This window comes from Lottia gigantea (assembly GCF_000327385.1).
Source record: "Lottia gigantea unplaced genomic scaffold LOTGIsca_26, whole genome shotgun sequence".
NCBI classification, from domain to species: domain Eukaryota; kingdom Metazoa; phylum Mollusca; class Gastropoda; family Lottiidae; genus Lottia; species Lottia gigantea.
The window spans coordinates 1797924-1820552 of NW_008708797.1; the positions used below are offsets into that span (position 1 = coordinate 1797924).

The 22629-nt window shown below is 31.7% G+C and overlaps 2 protein-coding genes across 2 annotated transcripts; one reads left to right on the plus strand and one right to left on the minus strand.

Annotated features, from left to right (window-relative positions):
• Nucleotides 1–851: 851 nt before the first annotated feature.
• LOTGIDRAFT_160821 (hypothetical protein) lies at nucleotides 852–4772 on the plus strand (the record flags this gene model as incomplete). The annotated part of the gene is made up of 3 exons (XM_009056010.1): nucleotides 852–1019; nucleotides 1818–2085; nucleotides 4393–4772. 3 exons carry the CDS (start codon nucleotides 852–854, stop codon nucleotides 4770–4772), a joined length of 816 nt encoding a protein of 271 aa, XP_009054258.1.
• Nucleotides 4773–9710: 4938 nt separating this feature from the next.
• On the minus strand, nucleotides 9711–22043 carry LOTGIDRAFT_188902 (hypothetical protein; the record flags this gene model as incomplete). Its single annotated transcript, XM_009056011.1, has 20 exons — nucleotides 9711–10103; nucleotides 10422–10733; nucleotides 11381–11523; nucleotides 11882–12023; nucleotides 12398–12534; nucleotides 13602–13709; nucleotides 13928–14063; nucleotides 14984–15062; nucleotides 15391–15533; nucleotides 16347–16512; nucleotides 16732–16799; nucleotides 17145–17259; nucleotides 17632–17814; nucleotides 18204–18403; nucleotides 18839–19016; nucleotides 19765–19951; nucleotides 20407–20580; nucleotides 20845–20972; nucleotides 21333–21504; nucleotides 21899–22043. The coding sequence occupies 20 exons, from the start codon at nucleotides 22041–22043 to the stop codon at nucleotides 9939–9941; spliced, it is 3081 nt and encodes a 1026-aa protein (XP_009054259.1). The 3' UTR covers nucleotides 9711–9938.
• Nucleotides 22044–22629: the final 586 nt, after the last annotated feature.

Genomic DNA, 22629 nt, shown 5'->3' on the forward strand with positions numbered 1-22629 from the left:
CTTCAAAATACACACAAACTTGAATCTACCCTTATAAATCTGATGAGCTTTAAAGAAATACTAAATCTATGTTTTTTTAAATTCCTGTAGATGGATATATCTACTATAAAATCTTTTCTTTCGAAAACAATAACATTTCTTTAAAAACATCCATTCTTTACGTCTTATATGATACACAGTTCATCAGATTGTAGCCACAGTCAGACTTCCCTCACAGCCTAAAGAAGTCCCTTTTTCTCTTCAAGCAGTTGGATAGAGAGAAAGTATCAGATAGATAAAAACACATTCACACTTTACTGAAGTTCATCAGGAAGTGACAAAAACACCAAAAGAAAAATAAAATATTCAATAAATAGATTCTATAACTTGATTATTTCAATAACATCTTTTTAGTTTTATTGTAAAATTTATTTGTTCAAACTTTATTCATATTAGACAACTTTGTTTCTGGTTAAGAAGTGCAGCATAGCTTTTATTACTTTAAAACATATATCTTCAATAAAATAATTCATTTTAATCCTGTTTTATTACTAATATTATATATTATAAACATATAACTTTTGTGATCAGTTCTCTCCCTTGAAAATTTAAAATTAAATTAAAATAATTTTCATAAGTTATCTTCCTTGAACGTTTGAAATTGATCAGTAGGCCTATCGTCAGAACATAATGGATGTTTTTTGTTTTGGTAGGCTAATACCACTTTTCATTATGAAATACTTATTTGTAGCATACTGAAGTGTTTACCTTTAAATTATTATTCTTTATTATTGTCATGTGACCTATTGTGATCATGTGATAATATCAACCAATCAGATTATTTAATAAAGCTTAAGTGCAGTACCTACAAAATGGTGTCCTCTATAACACAAGTGAAAAATAGAAATATGGAGAAAATTCAGCCTCCCCAGCCCATGAGTTTCAGTGGAAACATTGCAGAGAATTGGAGAAAATGGGAGCAAAGGTACAGAATTTATATGAAGGCTGCAGAATTGTCCGAAAAAGACAATGATGTGCAGGTGGCTATTTTGTTACACACTGCAGGCCCAGAGGCAGTCGATATCCATGATACTTTTGTTTGTGGCGCAGGAGAAGATAGAGTGGCAGTTGAAACGGTTATTGAAAAATTTAAAGCCTACTGTCAGCCTAGAACAAATGAAGTATATGAAAGATATAAATTTTGGGAGCGTAATCAGCTTGAAGGTGAATCTATAGACCATTGGGTGACAGAATTGAAGTCAAAAGCTGCATTATGTGAATTTGGAGATCAAAGAGACAAAATTCCAGAGCAGCTGAAGCTTGCAAGCAACAAAACTATGAATGGTGAAATTGCTGCTGTAGATAGCATACAAAACTTTTCAAGAAGAAAACATTCTGCATGTCACAGACACAATGAAAATAAATACAAACCTAAACGAACACTGAATCATACTGACAGATCACAGGACAGTTCTAAAATATCAACAGACTGTAAATACTGTGGTTTTGAGAATCAACCAAGGAAATGTCCAGCCTGGGGTAAAAGGTGCAAGAAATGTTATTGAAGAAATCACTTTGCAGGGGTATGTAATAGTACTAATAAAACAAGAACCAAAGATGTACATGATTTTCATGAAACTGTAGACTCTGATAGCAGTGATTATAGTTATGAAGATACACTCTTCATCAATACAGTAGATACTAATAGTAACCTATTTGTTGGAAGTCTCAACAGTGATGATAAATGGCATGTTGATGTTCATTTAGAGAATACTGGTCCTGTAAGATTCAAATTAAACACTGGAGCATAGACCAATATTTTACCTTTGTCAGTGTAGAAGAAAATAAATCCTCGTCAACTACCGCGAACAACCAACACAGTTTTACATGCATTTGGTAACTCAAAAATCAGACCAATTGGTAAAACAGAAGTAAAGTGTACAATAGGAAGTACAGTGAAGAATCTACAATTTTATGTCACTGATAGAGCAGATACAGCTATTTTAGGGCACAGAGCATGTGAAAAGTTTAATCTAATACAGGGATTAGAAGTAAATGTGCTGAATCGACATGATCTTATTGAAGAATACCAAGATGTTTTTAAAGGTATGGTGAATTTGATCAAGAATATCACATCCAAGTGCGTGATAATGTGTAGCCACAGATCCAACCACAGCGCAAAGTTCCATACTCAAGATTTGATAAATTGCAGAAGACTCTTGATGATCTTGAACGTCGAAATATTATAGCCAGTGTAGATCAGCCAACAGACTGGGTGAGCAATTTAGTCATAGTGGAGAAGAGAAATGGTTCTCTCCGATTGTGTTTAGACCCAAAGCCACTTAATGAAGCCATTAAGCGTGAGCACTACAGAACTCCAACACCAGCAGATGTACAAAGCCGACTGAATGGTAAACAAGTAGTCACTGTTTTAGATGAAAAAGATTGCTTTTGGCAAGTTAAATTAACATATAAATCATCCTATTTAACAACATTCAATACCCCATGGGGAAGAAAAAGATTCTTAAGAATGCCCATTGGCATATCATCAGCTAGTGAAGTAATGCAGAAACGTAATGAGCAGACTTTTGGTGATATTAATGGTGTTTTCGTCATAGCTGATGACATGATTAAAGCAGGTGAAAATGAGAAAGAACATGATGCTATTCTACGTAAAGTGATGGAGAGAGCTCGTGAGAAGAACATTAAATTCAACAAAGACAAAATTCAGTATAAAGTTAGTGAAGTCAAGTATATGGGTAATCTAATAACATCCCAAGGTTTAAAACCTGACAAAACCAAAGTTCAAGCCATTGTTGAAATGCCCAAGGCAGAAGACAAGAAAGCTTTACAAAGAACTTGGGATGATCAAGTATTTATCTCAATATATACCAAATGAATCTGAAATAACAGCTCCACTACGTTCTTTATTAAGACAAGATGTTGAATGGTCATGGCAACCAGAACATGACAATGCTTTTCAACAGTTAAAAGACATTTTGACAGCTGAACCTGTTTTACAATTCTATGATGTAAACAAACCTGTTAAAATTCAAGCAGATGCTTCAAAAGAAGGTCTAGGAGCATTTCTTCTACAGAATGGTAGACCTATCGCATATGCATCGAGATCTCTTACTACTAGTGAGAAGAATTATGCCCAAATTGAGAAGGAGATGCTCGCTCTTCAATTTGCAACAACCAAATTTCACCAGTATATTTATGGTAAAGATGTTGAGGCGGAAACGGATCACAAACCTCTAACATCAATCATAAAGAAGCCTATTGCAGACACATCACCACGACTTCAACGTATGTTAATCAAATTACAACGGTATAGAATCAACTTGAATTACGTACCTGGGAAATATTTATATGTTGCTGACACATTGTCTAGAGCATACCTTACAAACATATCTGATGAAACTACAGACGACATGGAAGTAAAAGTAATGGTTTACAGTTTAATAGAAGATTTTCCTGTAAGCGCTATTCAAATACAAGATATCAAAACTGAGACGCAGAATGACCCAGTACTTCAGTCTTTACGTCAACTGATTAAATATGGGTTGCCAGACTGTAAATCCAGCACTCCACTCAAGACCAGAGCATATTGGCATTGTCGTGATGAAATCTATGAAGCTGAAGGATTAGTATTCCGTGATAAGTATCATCATTCCTTCATCTTTGATTCCTAATATGTTAAAACTAATACATGAAAGTCATCTAGGAGCAGAAAAGTCCAAGAATCGTGCAAGATCAATTATGTATTTTCCTGGAATGTCATCTGAAATAGAAGATATTATTGGTAAATGTCCTACGTGTTTAGAATTCAGAAACAGCAAACCCAAAGAGCCGCTGATTCCACATACAATACCAGAACGACCTTGGCAGAAATTAGTGACATTATGACATTCAAATAATGATTATCTTGTTGTTGTGGACTTTTACTCAAAATATCCTGAATTAGTTTTCCTAAGAAAAGACAAAACAGCTGGTAATGTAATCAAACACATGAAAGCTATGTTCGCACGTTTTGGGATACCTGAAGAAATCGTGACCGATAACATGCCTTATGATAGTTTCGAATTCAAGACTTTTGTTAAAGAATGGGGTATTAAGTGTACTACATCAAGTCCAAGATTCCCTCAATCCAATGGCATGGGTGAACGTTATGTGCAGACATTAAAACGCATGTTGAAGAAAGCAGATCGTGAAGGAAAAGACACCCACATAGCACTCTTAGAATACAGAAATTCTCCAGTAGTAGGAATGTCTTACTCGCCAACTCAACTACTAATGAGTCGAACTTTACGAACTAGCTTCCAACCACCTTTCAACTGTTGAACCTAAAGTGGTTAATCCTTTCAACGAATTACATGACAGACAACAACGACAGAAACACTATTTTGACAGGAAGCAGAGAGGCAGAAAGTTTAAAAGCAGGCGATGTCGTTTGCATACGTAATAATAAAACATGGGAACCAGGAGTGATATCCAGAAAATCAGTTTATCCTCGTTCCTACTACGTACAGTATGATGGCCAAGAGCTTCGCCGCAATCAAAGACATCTTTTGAAAACAAAAGAACCGTATCCTATATTCATTCATGATTATCCCGAACCTAATACACAATTACCTCAAAATTGTATTGATGAACGAGTCTTACCACCACCAATTTTAACACCTGAACCTAAACCACAGATGTCTAGTCCGAATACATCATCCGTAGCCAAACGTGTGTTGTCAAGAAAACGTGTTAAGCGTCGACCAACCAAATATGACGATTATGTTTAAAGCTAAACCTGATAGACTATTTTATGTTTTTTTTAAAAAACAAATGTGTTTTCTAAAGTTATAAACTATTAAAAGAACCACAGAGTTCATAAGTGACAATTAACAGAAAGTTAAATTAAATATTAATTTCTTATTGAAAAGGGGAGATGTAGCATACTGAAGTGCTTACCTTTAAATCATTATTCTTTATTATTGTCATGTGACCTATTGTGATCATGTGATAATATCAACCAATCAGATTATTTAATAAAGCTTAAGTGCAGTACCTACAAAATGGTGTCCTCTACAACACAACTGTCACATTACTCATGATTGATATTATATATACTTCCTCGTGTGACAAGTTTCAACCAATGTTTTGCCAATATGTTGTTTTTGTATTTCGTTTTAAGGTTGGATCGTTAAGCCTAGTAGGAGTAAATTTTTATGTTCCGATAAGTATCAAGTTTGTTTTGTAAGTTTGTGTTTTATAAGTTTGTATTTTTATGTTTGACATCCTTGTATTATACAAGAATTGCCGCATCTTATCAGAAACCCGATGCCAATTTGTAATTAGTTTGGTCAACTCTAATCTCTGTATAACCTCTATTAGAATTGAGATAATATTTATTTAGTACTGGGCTATTATAGAATAAAAATACCTACATGATCCTCTAAGAGAAACTGCTCATCAGATTCTAGCTACACTAGCAGTAGGGTATTTATCAGTATTCACGTCTTGTAAAGATTGGCGTACAACAATAAGTAAGAAACTGCAAATAAAAAATGGCAATTAAATAAATTTTTTAAATAACATTAAAATGTTAAAATTTGAACAAGCTAGTTATAACCATATTTTAAAGATAGCTTGATAGTAACATACGCCCACTGCCAGAATTGATAACAGTCTATTGATAATAGTGGCTTCATAATAAATTTTCAAATCTTAAAAATATTTATAGGCTAAGTCAAGGCGAAAAAAGTTCATCAAATTATCAAATTCAAACATGAACAAGGTCCGATCGACGTAGGCTACACACAAAGGCAAAGTTCGTCTAATTAGTATCAATTTCGAACTCGACTGAGATCTCATCAATTATAGGGCCTACATGCAAACCAAGTTTCTTCAAGAAGACTATCGTGCCCACAACCAAATTTGACATGTTTTGACTTATAGACAAGGGCAATGACTCTGAAACCGTTCATACAATTATTACACATTTCGAACTTTACCGAGATCTCATCGTAATATACATGCATACCAACATTTCACTAAGATAAGTTAAAAACTGTAGCCTTTATCGTGCATACAAGAAATGTGGACCGACGGACGGAGTGACAGACAGACCGACGGCAATATAGGTCGACATTTTGCCGTATAGCACTACATTCGATCAGAATAAAAAATGGAAAATAGAAAATTACTTTAACTTTGCAATAGAAAGAAATATTGCAGTATATAAGATAATGATAATAAGAATAACATACATATTAAGAGCTGTAAGTCTGTCCAATACATGGATAAAGAGGTTCTGTATAGATATGGATCTCCTCTAGAAAAATGACTTCAGTCAACATACGTAGTAAACTTAGTATCTAAGTAACCCATGATTCTGTTCACTCCCAAGCTTTGATAACAATGGTTTGAGTTTGAGGCTCAACGTTTCTCTCAAGACACTGAGTAGAATTGAATCCTGATTAAAACTTTTAACAAACGGTTGTTTACTCTGGTGTGGTTTGTTAAAGATAGCTTGCCAGGCAAGGTAACATACGCTCACCACCAGCTGTCAGAAATGATAACAAAATATTTAGTGGTTTAGTAATGAATTTTCAAATAATATTAAAATCATCTATAAGTCAAGGCAAAAACCTGATACAGTTCATGAAATTATCATCAAATTCAAACGTGAATAATGTCTCATAAGGGCAACAACTCTGAAACTGTTCATCTGATTATTACCAATTTCTAACTTGACCAAAATCTCATTAATATACATACATATCTAGTTTCATCAAGATTGGATAGAAACTGCAGAGCCGAATTTGACAAGTCTTTACTAAGTCAAGAGAAATAAATATGAAACCCTTTATCCGATTATTACCAATTATGAACTCGACTGAGATCTCATCAACATATACATGCATACCAACTTTCATCAAGATCAGATAAAAACCGTAGTCTCTATCATGCCTACAAGCCAATTTGACGAATTTTTACTAAGTCAAGGGCAATAACTCTGAAACCGTTCATCCGATTATTACTAATTTCGAACTTGACATCAATACATACATGCATACCAAGTTTCATGAAGATAAAAACTGTACCCTCTATCGCTCCTACAAGGCAAATTTGACTCGTTTTTTCTAAGTCAAGGGCAATAACTCTGAAACCATTCATCCGATAATTACGAATTTCGAACTTGACTGAGATCTCAGCAATATATACATGCATAACAAGTTTCATCAAGATCAGATAAAAACTGTAGTCTCTATTGTCCCTACAAGCCAAATTTGACGCGGTTTTACTAAGTCAAGGGCAATAACTCTGAAACCAATCATCCAATTATTACCAATTTCGAACTTGACCGAGATCTCATCAATATATACACGCCTACTAAGTTTCATTAAGATTGGATAAAAACTGTAGCCTCTATCGCGCCTACAAGAAATGTGAACGGACCGACGGACAGGGTCGACGGCAATATACGTCTCTCTTTGCTGTCCTCAATTTGTTGGTAAATCGAGTCATTAACCTCTCTACATTCAAATTGAACCCTTCGACAAAAACGTTCCGCAGACCGCAACTGGGCGCCGTACCACAAACCGTGCTCTGTATATTCAGGTATTACAATGGTTTTGCGTTAATAATAACACTTGATATAAATGCACTTTCCTCCGCGAAATGATATGATTTACATGCATTATGGTCAGATGAGTCCGATTTTCTATTGTTTGATGAACAGTTTAGAATAAAATTACAGTTTTATAAAATTGCTTCTGACTGCTCCTCTTAAATCTTAGAATGACTTTTCGGTCTTAAAGGTATAAACTTGATAATCGTTTTTAAGATTAACAGGATTGCCATGGCTGACATTGAGATTTCTTCCTATAGAACATCATGATTTCAATCGTTTCACTAATCGTGATTGTGTGTGTGGTAATCTTGCATTAGAAGGCCATATTTCTGTTGCATATAGAGACAAATTTACTTGAATTGAGAGAATGTAAAAAAGAAATGGTATGAAATAAAAATTTTTAATTTATTGTAAAATATTATATCATTCATACCCCAAAACAATTATATATTTATCCTACATTTGTTCATCAAAATATAAGAAATCACAAAATATACACACAAAATTAACAAAACAAAACTCAATAACTAAGGATAATATGAAAGTTAGTAATTATCCATTATTTATTATTTAAATATGTTCAATTTGGGAGTGTAAGTATAAAAGTTTACTTACATACATAAATATCAATTTATTTAATACTTACAGGGTCCTCATTTATAATATTATTACAAAAATAATGATATGCTCGTTAACATAAAAAAATTTAAGACCAAAGTTCTAATGACTCCAATTGCTAAACAAAACCCAAAATCATCTAATGATTTTTCCAATTTAGGAACCATATCAATCATAAATGAGGAATTGTAACCAAAGTGATAAAGAAATCCTTAAACAACACAAAAATTCACCAGTCTTTAACAAAAATATCAAACTATAGTTATATACTATTAATAATGAATTCTATTCAATGAAAGAAAATTAAATAAATCCAGTTTATCAGTCAAACTGAAAATTTCTTGATTAAATGAACCTACAAAAAATAAACGTACCACCATTTTGATTGATTTATTTCCTACAATTCCCAAAACCTAGAATATATTTCTCATTATAATTACATACTATTTAACTTCATTATAAAAAACAGAAAAAAAAAAAATATGTGAAAAGATAACAGCTACTAACATAAATTGAAGATCATACTTTTATACAACACAAACCTTGAGAAAATGATGAATTTACTTTACCAAATGATGATCATAATGATGAATTTATTTGAACAAATGATGATGAACTTACTTGAACAAAGGATGGTTTATCATCACCTCAGATTATAGAATTGTGACGAAACAATTTTGAGCTATAATATTAACTTTGGAAAAGGATTTATTTTGAAGATTAATGTGATATGTGCTACAGTGAGTCCAAGAAATTATGTCTTAAATATTGATCAAAACTAATAGTGTATCATGGTTGTTCATAAATATTGATGAACTAAAATAATTAATATTGCACTCTTATCCTTCTTCAATCCATAACAATAGAGTTGTGAACATTATATTGTGTGAAATAGGCCACCAGTTAAAAATATAACACTTAACACTTCATAGTCGATATACATTTAAAATAACTTGAAAACAGGATAAGATAACTGTAAATAAAGCTTAAATAAGTTTAAAATTTGATGACATAAAATAAGCCTTTACAGAAAAATGTATACCCTGGCCAGAGTCTCACATAATAAGACTGTGCTTCAATTGAAATCATCCAATCACAGATTGTCTCAGAGTAAACATGAGATAACATATTATTTGTGTTACACATGTTATATATCTTATACCTTAACTTAATTTTATTTTAATTTATTTGTTCATTTTAAGAGGTAGTATTTCTAATTATAATAATTCTGTGTTAAATAATAAATACAATGGAGTTTATCAATAATCCTAACTAATTGTGTAAAATAAAAGCTTCATTCAGCAGATTATCACTATATATAACAAAAGTTCATAAAAATACCTGCTGATGTAATAGATAGGGATACCAAAATGTTTTAAGCCTCTCTGACTTAAAGCTCAAATGCTGATAATTTGTCTATTTCAAATGCTCAACACACAATCGTTGATGCTTCAACACCAAACATCCCAAATAATACAAAATTTTTGCCCCTTTGATAAATGTCTGAACATTAGAGAAATCCATTTATAAGACGTGAATCCATTGCAAGAAAACTGGCATTGATTAGTTAGGTAATAACAAAGACTTTATGATATCAAAAAACATTGTGGAGAATATTGTGTATTCTATCTATTTTAAATTGTGAAGGCTCAAAACATTTTGAAATCTCCAATTAAATGACTGATTATGATAAGAGAATAAATAAAATGATGTTTTAGTTGGATGTTGATTGGAATGTTATTCTAAATGTATTGATCTCCATTGGTTTGATTGAAATTTGAGTCTCCAAATCTAATTTTTCACGTTCATACATTAAAGTTAATGACATCGACTTCACCTCTTTAACCACTATATCTTTGAATATTTTAGCAAACGTCACCTGAAAAAAGTAAAAAAAAATTGTAAGATCTTGTTGGATTTTATTATATTAAATTACAATAGTACAAAAAAGACAGCTTGCTAAGCAAGGTAACATACACCCAGTGACATATTTTTTAAAAGTTAATAATTTTATTTTAATAAACAATATCATAAAGTTTCATCTAAATTCAACTAGAATTGTGACTTCTAGAGTGTTACAAGCAATTGTCGAGGGACAGACGGACAGATCAATAGACATAGGTGATGCCAATATAAGCTCCATATTTCATGTGGGCTTATATTATAACCTTTTAAATATTAATTTAAAGTAACATACCTGACCGCCATTAGTATTACAAGTTAAACTTTTAGCTGGATATCCACAATCAAAACCATATTGTTGTAATATCATAGCGGCTGTATTTTTAGGTACAAATTTTAAATCGGGACTGTCATCTTTATTTTGCATAGTTCTTAAGTTTAGAAGGTAGATTTCACAGGGTAAATCTTGTATTAATGGTGTAAAAGTTGGTGTTAAAATAACTGGTATCGAGTCTGATGTTTTAGGAAAGATAAATAATGGAGATATAAGGTGAGCATAGCTATGGTGAGCTAATAAGGACGGAAACCCTAAATCTGTAGGTTTTTGCTGAAAAAGAAAAAGAAAAATATTAAAAAATCTAATAATATGAAATGAATTCTCAAAAACTTCTTTCCATATTGGGATAATAAAGGCAAGTAAGAACTTTTGTCAGGACAGAGGAATTAGGCTACTCTTTCTCTATTTTCAAATGCCGAATGATCTTAAACATCTAGACTATTCTCTGAGCAAAGTAAAAAGTTTTTTGAATTTTTCCCATTATTTTTATGAGAATTGGAATAGCAGCCTTAAAATTATTGCCTTAGAATGTCTTTGCATCGATAAAAATACAAGCATGAGCACATTTTATGACTTCAACATTATTATATTATTATGTTATTATAGAGGACAATTTTTAGCCAAAATTTGTGACTACTTTGGGTTGAAATTTCTAAGAGGGAAATGTGTTTCTTTTTAATGTAAACTTACAAAAGATTATATTTTTATCAAAACTAAGACTAACAGTACTATTTTGAGAGTGCTATTCCAATTCTCTTAACAAATATAGGATATATTAAAAAAACTTTTTTATTTGCTCAGAAAAAAGGCAATTCCTATATAAGCCCCTCTGACCTGCAACACAAACTGTATTTTAGCATGAATTTATATGCAGCAAAACTAATAATTCAAATTCAAAATGTGAAGTATGACATAACAATACTCACTGGTTTATTTGCTTTGCGTTTTTCTATTAAAAATCTAAATTTATTTGGTGTGGCTTTATTATCTTTTACTCCTTCTCCTAATCCTCTATTATCATCATGGGCTAATCTTCTATCCATTATAACTTCCATTACACCTTAAATAATATCAAATCATAATATCATTTTCAATTTAAATTTCTTAAATTTTTACATTTCCATAGTTACCATCAAAACAAATAAACATAATTGAAAAAACAAAACATTAGATTCTTTGCATTATAATTGGCTTCTGATAAGTCAAGTTTGATGAAGATTGATCCATTCATCTTTTTGTTAAGGTTTGAAATATTCAATTTTCATGACATGTTTGAAGGGCTGTCAAAACATTAAGAAAAATCTGAAGGATATAAAATCGACTTGAAAGTGAAGGGAAGGACCCAAAATCTTCACTTTATACAGTGCTCCGGAGCTAACAGTTTACACATCTCAATAAGCTATATTTCATTTACTAACCTGTTTTAAGGCTAGAACAACCCAATGATTGAGCTGATATTATTGTGAATCTTGTCTTGTCATCTTCTATATACATCATAGCAGGCATAGGATAAACATTAGCTTGTAGTGGTAATTTATCATACGTCTTTCTTCTTGACATCTAGAAATAAAAAACACTTATTGTGATTCAACTGGTATTGATACAAGGTTTTCAAGCAGTCTGTATATAAATGTTTTCTGTATGAGTATCAGTGGTTCAAGCTTAGTTATACCCATGGTTCTACAACTTAATCTATTAAGTCCTAAAAAGTGAAGCCAGTCTTTAACTTGAGTAACTATTCAGAACATATAAAATTTGAAATATCAACATAAAATGATAATGTTTTTTGTCATCATAATTGTTAGTCCTTTTTAGACAAAACATTATTAACAAAATGAATACTGTACAAGTCCAAATGCAGTGTCATCAAGCATTGTGAAAAGCTCTTGTAATGGTGCTTGTCAGTAAATTACTGAAGTAGAAATGGATATTACCTGATAGCCATTGAGATCAGTATAAAATATTCTATCTTCATTATTAATATCAGTAGTAACTCTAACAGCTATCTCTTTATCAATCTCATTTCTTATATCAACTATATTATATATATCAACAGATCTACCATCACTACCTACAGTCAAATATACACATACCCTTAATAACAAATTAAATCAGTTCAGTTCAGTTGGTTAGTTGAGATATAATCACCTGGTGGATTCAGATATATTCACCTGGTGAGTTGAGATTTTACACACCTGGTGAGTTGAGATGTACTCAGCCGGTGAGTTGAGATATATTCACCTGGTGAGTTGGGATATATTCACCTGATGAGTTAAGATATATACCTGATGAGTTGGGATATATTCACCTGGTGAGTTGGGATTTATTCACCCGGTGAGTTGAGATATATTCAACTGGTGGTTTGAGATATATTCACCTGGTGAGTTGTGATATATCATTACATGGTAAGTTCATATATCACTATCTTGGGAGTTTAGATGTAATTACCTGGTGAAGTCAGACATATTCACCTGGTGAGTTCAGTTCGGATATATTCACCTGGTGAGTTGTGACAGAATAACCTGGTGTGTTGAAATATATACACCCAGTTAGTTGTGACAGAATAACCTGTTGAGTTGTGACACAATTACCTGGTGAGTTGAGATATAATTACCTGGTGAGTTGAGATATAATTACCTAGTGAGTTGAGATATAATTACCTGGCGGGTTGAGATATAATAACCTGGTGAGTTGAGATATAATTACCTGTTGAGATACAATTACCTGGTGAGTTGAGATATAATAACCTAGTGAGTTGAGATATAATAGCCTGGTGAGTTGAGATATAATAACCTGGCGAGTTGAGATATAATTACCTGGTGAGTTGAGATATAATTACCTGGTGAGTTGAGATATAATTACCTGGTGAGTTGAGGTATAATTACCTGGTGAGTTGAGATATAATTACCTGGTGAGTTGAGATATAATTACCTAGTGAGTTCAGATAGAATTACCTGGTGAGTTGAGGTATAATTACCTGGTGAGTTGAGATATAATTACCTGGTGAGTTGAGATATAATTACCTAGTGAGTTCAGATAGAATTACCTAGTGAGTTGAGATATAATTACTTGGTGAGTTGAGATATAATTACCTGGTGAGTTGAGATATAATTACCTAGTGAGTTCAGATAGAATTACCTGGTGAATTGAGAAGGCGTACAACATGAACTTGAACTGATGATGGTACAAATACATTGACTTCTGATGCTATTGGTCCTCTTATTATTCTTGTTAATGGTGGCAATCCTTGTATGGGCTGAAATTTTAAGACAGCACTTGAAAAACATCGATTCTGTGACAACCATGCATGCGTTTGGTCAAGGTCCTGCTCCACTACTACAATAGCCTCATAATGTTAAGGTTCATCACTTTTATGGAGGGATCTACCCAATTGTGTAAAAAAAAAAGGTAAGAAGTACTTGAGGGTCCATAAGGTCAGAAACAGGACTGAATGAGAACTTAACTATATAACATTACCTTTGCTTCACCTTCTGGTAAAAATAAATAGGCACCAGATTTATCACCAGTACGTCTTGTGGTATATTCTACAAATTCTACTTTAGTTTGATGTTCAACTTCTTCATCTTTATCATATATAGACTAGAAATATAAATAAGACTACTTCTTTATCCTAATCTTATATAGACTAGATATATAAACAATTCCTTATTTATCATATATAGACTAGAAATATTAACAATTACTACTGTATCACAATCTTATACAGATTATAATTATCAACAAATCCTTCTTTATCATATATAGATAGACTAGAAATATCAACAATTACTCCTTTATCATAAATACATAAATATCAATAATTTATAATCACAATCACATTCAGATCTTCTTTATCATAATGGTCTAGAAATATCAACAATTCCTTCTTTATCATATATAGATTAGAAATATAAACAATTCCTTCTGATTTTTATGTAGACTTGAAATGTCAACAAATCCTTCTTTATCATATATAGACTAGAAATGTTAATAAATCCTTCTTTATCATAGATAGACTAGAATTATCAACAATTCCTTCTTTATCATATATAGACTAGAAATGTTAATAAATCCTTCTTTATCATAGATAGACTAGAATTATCAACAATTCCTTCTTTATCATACATAGACTAGAAATGTTAATAAATCCTTCTTTATCATAAATAGACTAGAATTATCAACAATTCCTTCTTTATCATATATAGACTAGAAATGTTAATAAATCCTTCTTTATCATAAATAGACTAGAATTATCAACAATTCCTTCTTTATCATATATAGACTAGAAATGTTAATAAATCCTTCTTTATCATAGATAGACTAGAATTATCAACAATTCATTCTTTATCACACAACTGCTTCATAAGAATCATCATAGTCATATAGACTACAAATATTCTCATGAACACCACATTCATTATGAGGGATTGACTTGAATTTGGCGTATGAATTATCATCTGGATAGGTGCACGCTGGTTTTCTCATTAATTATCAGATCAAGCACAATGATTAGTACTTACAGTTATCAATGATGTAGATTTTGAAAAGGTGACTTTTAAATAATCATTTTCAATACTGAATTCTTCTAGAAAATATTTTCTATCCATCTGGAATGGTTTTCTAGAAATAAAACAAGTTGTGTTAAAAAAATATATAATTGTATTTTGGCACTTACAAATTCAAGTAGTTATAAAAACAAAAAACTAACAAAATTAGTTAAATACTAAAATACTATTTTGGGGTCCAGCTGTAGAGATCAGGGGTGACTAGGGTGGTTAAGGAAGCTACGCAGTTAGTTATTGCTGGTAAAAAGTTTGGGGTTTAATATTAAAAAGGCAAAATAAAATGAGAACATATGCGCATATGAAAGGTTTAACAACTAGATATATATATATATAGATTAAGATTTAATCATTTAATTGCTTACATATGTTTTTCATCAGTCTGTTGAGAGGTTGAATGGTAAACTGTTACAACTGATAAGTAATTGAGAGGGTTCGCATTCTCTTCAACCTGTTTAATATGATAACAACTCACACCTAAAGCTGGTACTTCTGCTATAAATGATACCTAAAAATAACAAAATACAATCTTCTCTACATCAGTGCAGGGGAGAAATATAAACTGAAGGCCGAAAGAAACTTTGAAAACATCCTTAGTAAATAAACAATTGGATTAAAATGTTTTAAACTGAGTGATAAGTCAACAAAACCAGCACAACAAAGGGCAAACATATAGCTTCCTGTTATGGCATCAGAGTCGCATAAAGTGAGGTGGGGTACAAAAACCAAATAATATCATTTCTTGATTTCAAAGTCGTCTGGTCACGGTCTGTTTGTCTGGTCAACTCGCTGATGACATCACTGTCAGAAAGAGGTTTCAGAGATGTAAGGTATGCAAATACAGTTCATCAAGTGGTGTGGTCATCCTGGTTCAACCCATTCTAGGCCTGTCTGACATCTGCTCTATCTGCCTGTTTGTTACAGTAAAATGGGAATAAGAAGGTTCTTGTGATTTTGGCATGGTTGGCTCCCATTCGTACCCTTTCCTGAGCTCTCGTTATTTGTAAGTCAGTCGTTGCATTATTCTTGTGTTTTTTTATCATTGTGTAAGCCAAACATATCATTCATCCTGTTATTATACCCTTGGTGTCACCTTCACTTTTTTGCTGTGCTCAGGTATAATTCCTACAAACGTTATTGTTGTGTTTGGGCAATGTTATTTGAATGGATAGGTTTTGAACGTACTATGTATTTTTTGTTAAATATGAACCAGAAATGAAATTCTAATTCTTAAATAGATTGGTTAAAAATTGAGCTCAATAAGCTGGTTAACAAAATATTTTGTAGTCTTCATAGAAAATAAGTAATCTAATCAAAATACCTTATATTTTCTATCATCAATGACTTCTTTATCAGTAAAGAAGGGATCTATTTGTGAGACTATGACATTACCACTGGGATCTGTTACTTCTATATATGGTGAGGTTACATAGACTTTTACTATATTAATTCTTTTATGACTTAATGAGTTGTACATCAGTACAGGACTGAAACAAATTGGAAAGCAAATTTCCTGATTGCAGAATATAACTGTAAATTAAATTCTAGATAATCAAACAGCTGTTTTAAATGATCCAATCATTGAATAACATTTGCTTTGAATCAAAAGAATATAACTCATGGATTTACAGACACTAAAAATCAACGAGCTGTCATTAAAAGACACTAAATAATACACAGATCATATATCTAGTAGACTTAAATACCTTGGTTCTTTAGAAACTTCTAGGACTGTTTTTATAGGCAGAGAGTCATGATCATCTCTTATCTCATCCTACAATATTTTAAATTGTATAGATATGATATAGCATTGTATGTTATCAACTTGGATTGCCATATATCAATTTTTCAGTAGGCATTCCAGACAAACGTATAAACATAACTTTAAGTTACATTTGTGAATGTAAACATCTATTACTATGCAGTTGACAATTTAGTGACAAGATAAAGTGATAATTTTTTTCTATTACTGAAATGACAATACATAGCATATTGTATCAATATCATTTCAATACTAAGTGTACCATTGTGTGATATGTAGTGTATGGTATCCCTTTTATTTTGCCACACATTGTATCATGACATGATGATTCAGAACTAGATGACACAATACACTCACCAGGTTAAAGAAGTGAGATTTTGGTTTAAAATCATATTTAACTTTATCTTTTATAGATAAAAAGGTAGAACATTCAGCTATCAATCTTTTTAAATTGTTGATGCTTTGAACTAATCTGTAAAATATAAAATATATAAATTTACAAATAGATATCTGAGAAACAAGTCCAAATGAAGAGTGATATCATGCATTTTGAACATCTGGTATGTAACACCTGTAATAATTGTAATTGAAGGCTTATGGTAAGATATTTAGCATTTTTAATGATCCTTTGAAATACTTCACAAACATTGGTAGCGTATCAAAACAGGATATATGCGCCCCCCTCCCCCCCCCCATTACCAAAAATCAACTGATTGTGGGTTGAGTTATATTCCACTGGACTACCATTGATTAATGATTTACTAGTCATGACACACTCCACCTATGTATCATCTGTAATTACTATGGTGCTAAATCTGATTTAATCATAATAAAACTAGTTTACCTTTTACCATAATCCACAACAACAAATTCTTTAGAAGTACCAGTAATACCATCATGATGTTGAAATAAACCCAGATTTCTACGTGCCTCTACTAGATATTGCATGAAGGTTGCTGATGGGAAATTTGCAGCCATATTGTTTTTAGCATAAGCCAGTGCTGTTGTAAATATTACTTCAGCTGATCTGCAAACAAAGACATATTTTTGAACAATTCAGTCTTATCTTGCACTGTTTATATTTAATATTTACATATAGTATTATTCTTCTTTTCAGACAGATTGTATTCAAGACCATGTTCTTAGTGACTTTGGAACATCTTACATCATTGTTCAGTTTGTTAACTTATTCCTTTACATTTTAAACTTTGCTTAGTTTTGTGGTGGTTGAGAGTTTAATTTCAGTCAGAGAAATGATAAATCATCTTTCCTCATTATTCAAATTTACCCAGGTAGTACTGAATTTCCAAGGATTTGGGTAAGAAATGGCTGTTAAACAGGACGGCCAAGAACTTAATCTGTTGTCCTCTTAGTGCAGTGCTTACTATAAAATCACAAAAAATATAAAATATATACCGGAGATGATACTCTGTAACTCTATCTAGATGTTTATAGAATGGTCTAGAAGTATAATAACCACTCCAATAATTATCTTCTCTATCAGCATAGGAGAAAAAATCACCACTTAATGTTGGTACTTGTGGTCTACCACCTTCATCTACATTATTTCTTTCATAAACAGCAGCAAAATAATCTGATAATGTTCCAAACTGAAGCTAAAAAAACAGAAGAAAGACTAATGATAGTAATATCACATTGACATACAGTACCAACATTGGTCAAGAAACAAAACTTTCACTTGTTTGAAAATACAATAACTAAAACATAGGCATACAGTTTTTTAATCGGTTACAATACCAACTGGTATATTATTTTCAGCCAAAAATCAGTGATGATAAACATTGACAAAGATAAGTTACAAAGTCAGCCACATATTGATACATATATGATACAATGATAATTATAGAAATTAAAATCCTAGTCTATTTTTCAAGTAGAACCACATGTTAGATTTTAATTCTGAAAAGTGATACAGATAGATAAAATAGAGATCTATCAGCTGGCAAAGTAGATATTCAGACAACCAAACCCAAACATATGAGAATGAAATAGTATCAAGACTAGATATGTGGTAGCATCACTACACTTACCTCTGTTTTTAATTCAGGATGAACATTAAGATAATCTATCATTTTCTGATAATTATTGAACTGTAAATCCCATTCAGTTGGTGTATCATAGCGGAAATCATCACCTAATGGTACTAATAATACATCTGATCTGTATAGTTGAGCTTTCTTCTTATACTGGTCTATTAATAAGTTCACCCTATTCAAAAATTAAACTCATTTAACTTTCAAATAATTACATTTTTTACTATCACTCCCTTCAATCAACCAGTAATGCAAACTTTTTCGATAAACTGTAGTTTGTCAAGTGACACTATGACGTAGTCAAAGCACAACAATGACACAATCTAAGATTTGTGGCAAATTCAAGAAACCAATCATATTAAACAGTAAAATTGTATTAATAAAGGTATCTGAATTAAACGATGGTCTCACTAGCATTATTGGGGTGGAAACGCAATTGATCACACCAAAAACACACAAAAATGACTACGTCATTCATTCAGTTATTTACCCAGTTCAAACTGAATAAATGACTAAGTCATTCATGTATGTTTGTCATATTATGATCAGTTGCATTTACATACCAATAATACTCTTAATTCTTCAATATTTGTGTAAATTTGGGTGTAAACAAATATGGCAAACTAAACTAAAAGGAGCTCTATTTGCCTATATTTTCAAACTATAATATCAGAACAATAAGCAAAACAATATCCTTCAATTTTCATTATGTTGTCTTTACCATTTACCTTCCTATAAAGACAAAAAATCCTTCAAAATTGTTTGGTGTCTGACAAATCAAAGATATCTTAATACCACCTCGGCATGGCAAAAAGTGTTGTGTGTATTTTGCAGTATAAGTGCTCACAAATGTGACTAAATGTTCAAAATAGTGTACATATTTTCAAATTGACCTGTCAAGAGATTAGTGAATTTATTCTTACCTCTCGCCTACATTGTTATCGGTTATTGCTACAGGATTCAACTTCCAGGGACATCTATATTTATTATTTGGTAACCGCATAAAGTCAAACTGACAACATATCTTAGGATCAGGACCACAACTATGAGGAGCATCGTAAGAATAAAATGGCATCAAGTGACAAAGAATATCTGTGGAACCTTCTTGATCTAAAAATATAAACTCATAAAGCTGGGGGATAGTTTAGAGCATAGAAATATCAACTTCTTTGCTTAAATAGAATAAATTATTGTTATGAATTCAGTTCTCAGTAGGTGTTTAAGTGTCTGCTCATCCTTCTGCAATATTCAAAGTGTAAACTAGAAAAATATGGTTTCCAAGATATCTGGTCACAGACAAAATCCACGTGAAACCAAGTAGTTTACGCATTTAGAAATATTTCTTTTTTAAAGGCATTTTGTGTCTGTTCTGCTGTAGATAGGTACTTCTTCTTAATCTTTGTGTAACAAAGCATACATATATTATCTATTCAATATATTTGAATGGATTGGTATTTTGATGGTTGAGGTGTGCTAATAAAATGGATTACTAAATAGATCCTTCTTCCTATTACTGAATGATAACATTGTAAGATTCTGTCTCAAATCTTAAAATGGACACTTACCCCATTGTTGTCTCCACATAAACTCCAGAGACTTCTCTTTAGCTAGGTATTTTTTAATAGAATAATGAACACGTTGTATTAACATATTACTAAAATCAGCTTCCCGCAGTATATACGCCATTGTTGAAGAATAACCAAAAGGATCAATGGACCACCCAGCTTTAGGTTTAACACCTGAAATTAATAATGGTATAATGTAATAACAACCAGAAACTTCTTTATATTACAATTTCTGCAGACACCTTTTTTCCAAAGTTCAATTAATCCAGAGCTCTGTTTGCCAGAAAAAAATAGCGACACTTTATAAATCAGGTAAATAATCAACTGGCCTGATGATGATTTGAATATTTCAAACATGTTTTAACATTATAACTTCAATAAGATCAAATTAGAATTGGATTCAAATATACCTCCAAATCTACTTGCTATTTAACTTACCTAGAGTTCCATTGAGCCATTGATGACCTTCAATAAGTTGATCTATCATAGCAAAATAATGTGAATTAGCTTCATCAGTCATAACCCATCCTCCAGTAATTATCTCTAACTGACCTTTCTGTATCAATCTATTAATAAATGGGTTAAAAGTCTTTAAATGACTTTCAAGAAGCAAAAATCAACAGAAAAATTGAATTATAAAACCTTGAAAATACCAAGTTTGGTGGAAACTAAGTCTGATTATAGACTGTTACTTACTTAGTATATATCTAATGTTTTATGGAGACAAGTCAGTAGGGTTGGTGTGTTTTCCAAGACATAAGTAATATATGACAGAATATTGGTATTGTAACCTTGAGTCAAGTGAATCCATTGGGGATTCTACATACATCGACAACAGTCTCAACTATTTTTAAAATTGGATTTCTTAAATTAAATATGTGTACATCCAATAAGTGTGCCATGAGTTTCATTTACAGTTAGCTTACTTTTTAACTCTGGCCTTTTTACTGTCATCTATTTCATCCCACCATAGAGAGAAAAAAGACATTTCAGCATACATAAACTTCCTTCTGCCATCTTCCTCTAATTTTGGTACCATATTCTCAAAAATAAGTTTTGTTTGTTGTCTGTAGTAATCTAGAAATGTCTTCAACCATCCTGAAAGTCAAATGTTACCATTTAAAACAATATCTTAGGACTGTGACAAAGTTGCAAATCATCAAAATATTCAGCAAATTATGCATAAAGTGTTTTACTGTTCATATCTCATGTCTAAAAAAATGAAAAGAAAATCTCTAAATTTAAACAAGAATTTGCACTGTCTAAATCAATCTGTATCAAATCTCAATGGCTGTGAAAATATAATAATTTGTCCCTTTGAAGGGTTTGAAGTCCCACTTAGCAGATAACATTACAACCTATGCATTGGTGACCTTTTCAAATTGCAGGAATTCCACACAATGTACTGTACTTAGAAGAGTGCCAAAAAAAGGGAGTAAATTTTCCTGAGGCACATGAAGTTAGTAGCAAATATGTTAAGTTAAAGCTTTACCTGGATCTGTATGTGAATGGGGTATTAAAAATACTTTCAGTTTCCTGTTATTCCATTGTGAATCATCATAAGTTATAGGCCAGCCCTGTTTCCATACACCACCATCTATATTATCAAAACTATTCTTCTCAAATATATCAATCATCTACAGAAAATAGATATTCTATAATAAATAATTTATGCAGTATATCTAAATTATTGACAAAATAAATCATTGAATAATCCATAAGGTACTTAGGTAGCATTTTACCATAATTGAATTCTGAATTCAATTTCATCAAGTTAGCTGATTTCTTTTGTAACTTGGGTTCTTTATCAATACACAGTATCAACATTAACCTAGTAAAGATTTTGTCATTTATTCAACAAAGGTAGATTGTATATTATGCTGAAGGACAAGATATTAAGTAAAAAGTAAAGTGTTAGTCTGTACTTCTCAACAAAGAGTACTATGGCAAGTTTTGCTTGACAGATACTGCAACTGTCACATCTCTTTCACAGACTCTGTACCAGTCCGAATCTGTGTTATAAAATTTCCATGAAAACCTTTAAAATAGAACCAATAACGGCTGATACTATACACTGCATATTTGCATGCATAGTCCATAATTCTTTAGCATACAAAGGGCTCACTAAACTGGAGGTGTGCACTAAAGATTTCTTACTTTTACTTTTTTACACTGTCAATATTGATGGTCTGCCATTTTGAAATAAATCCTTGTAAAAGGTAC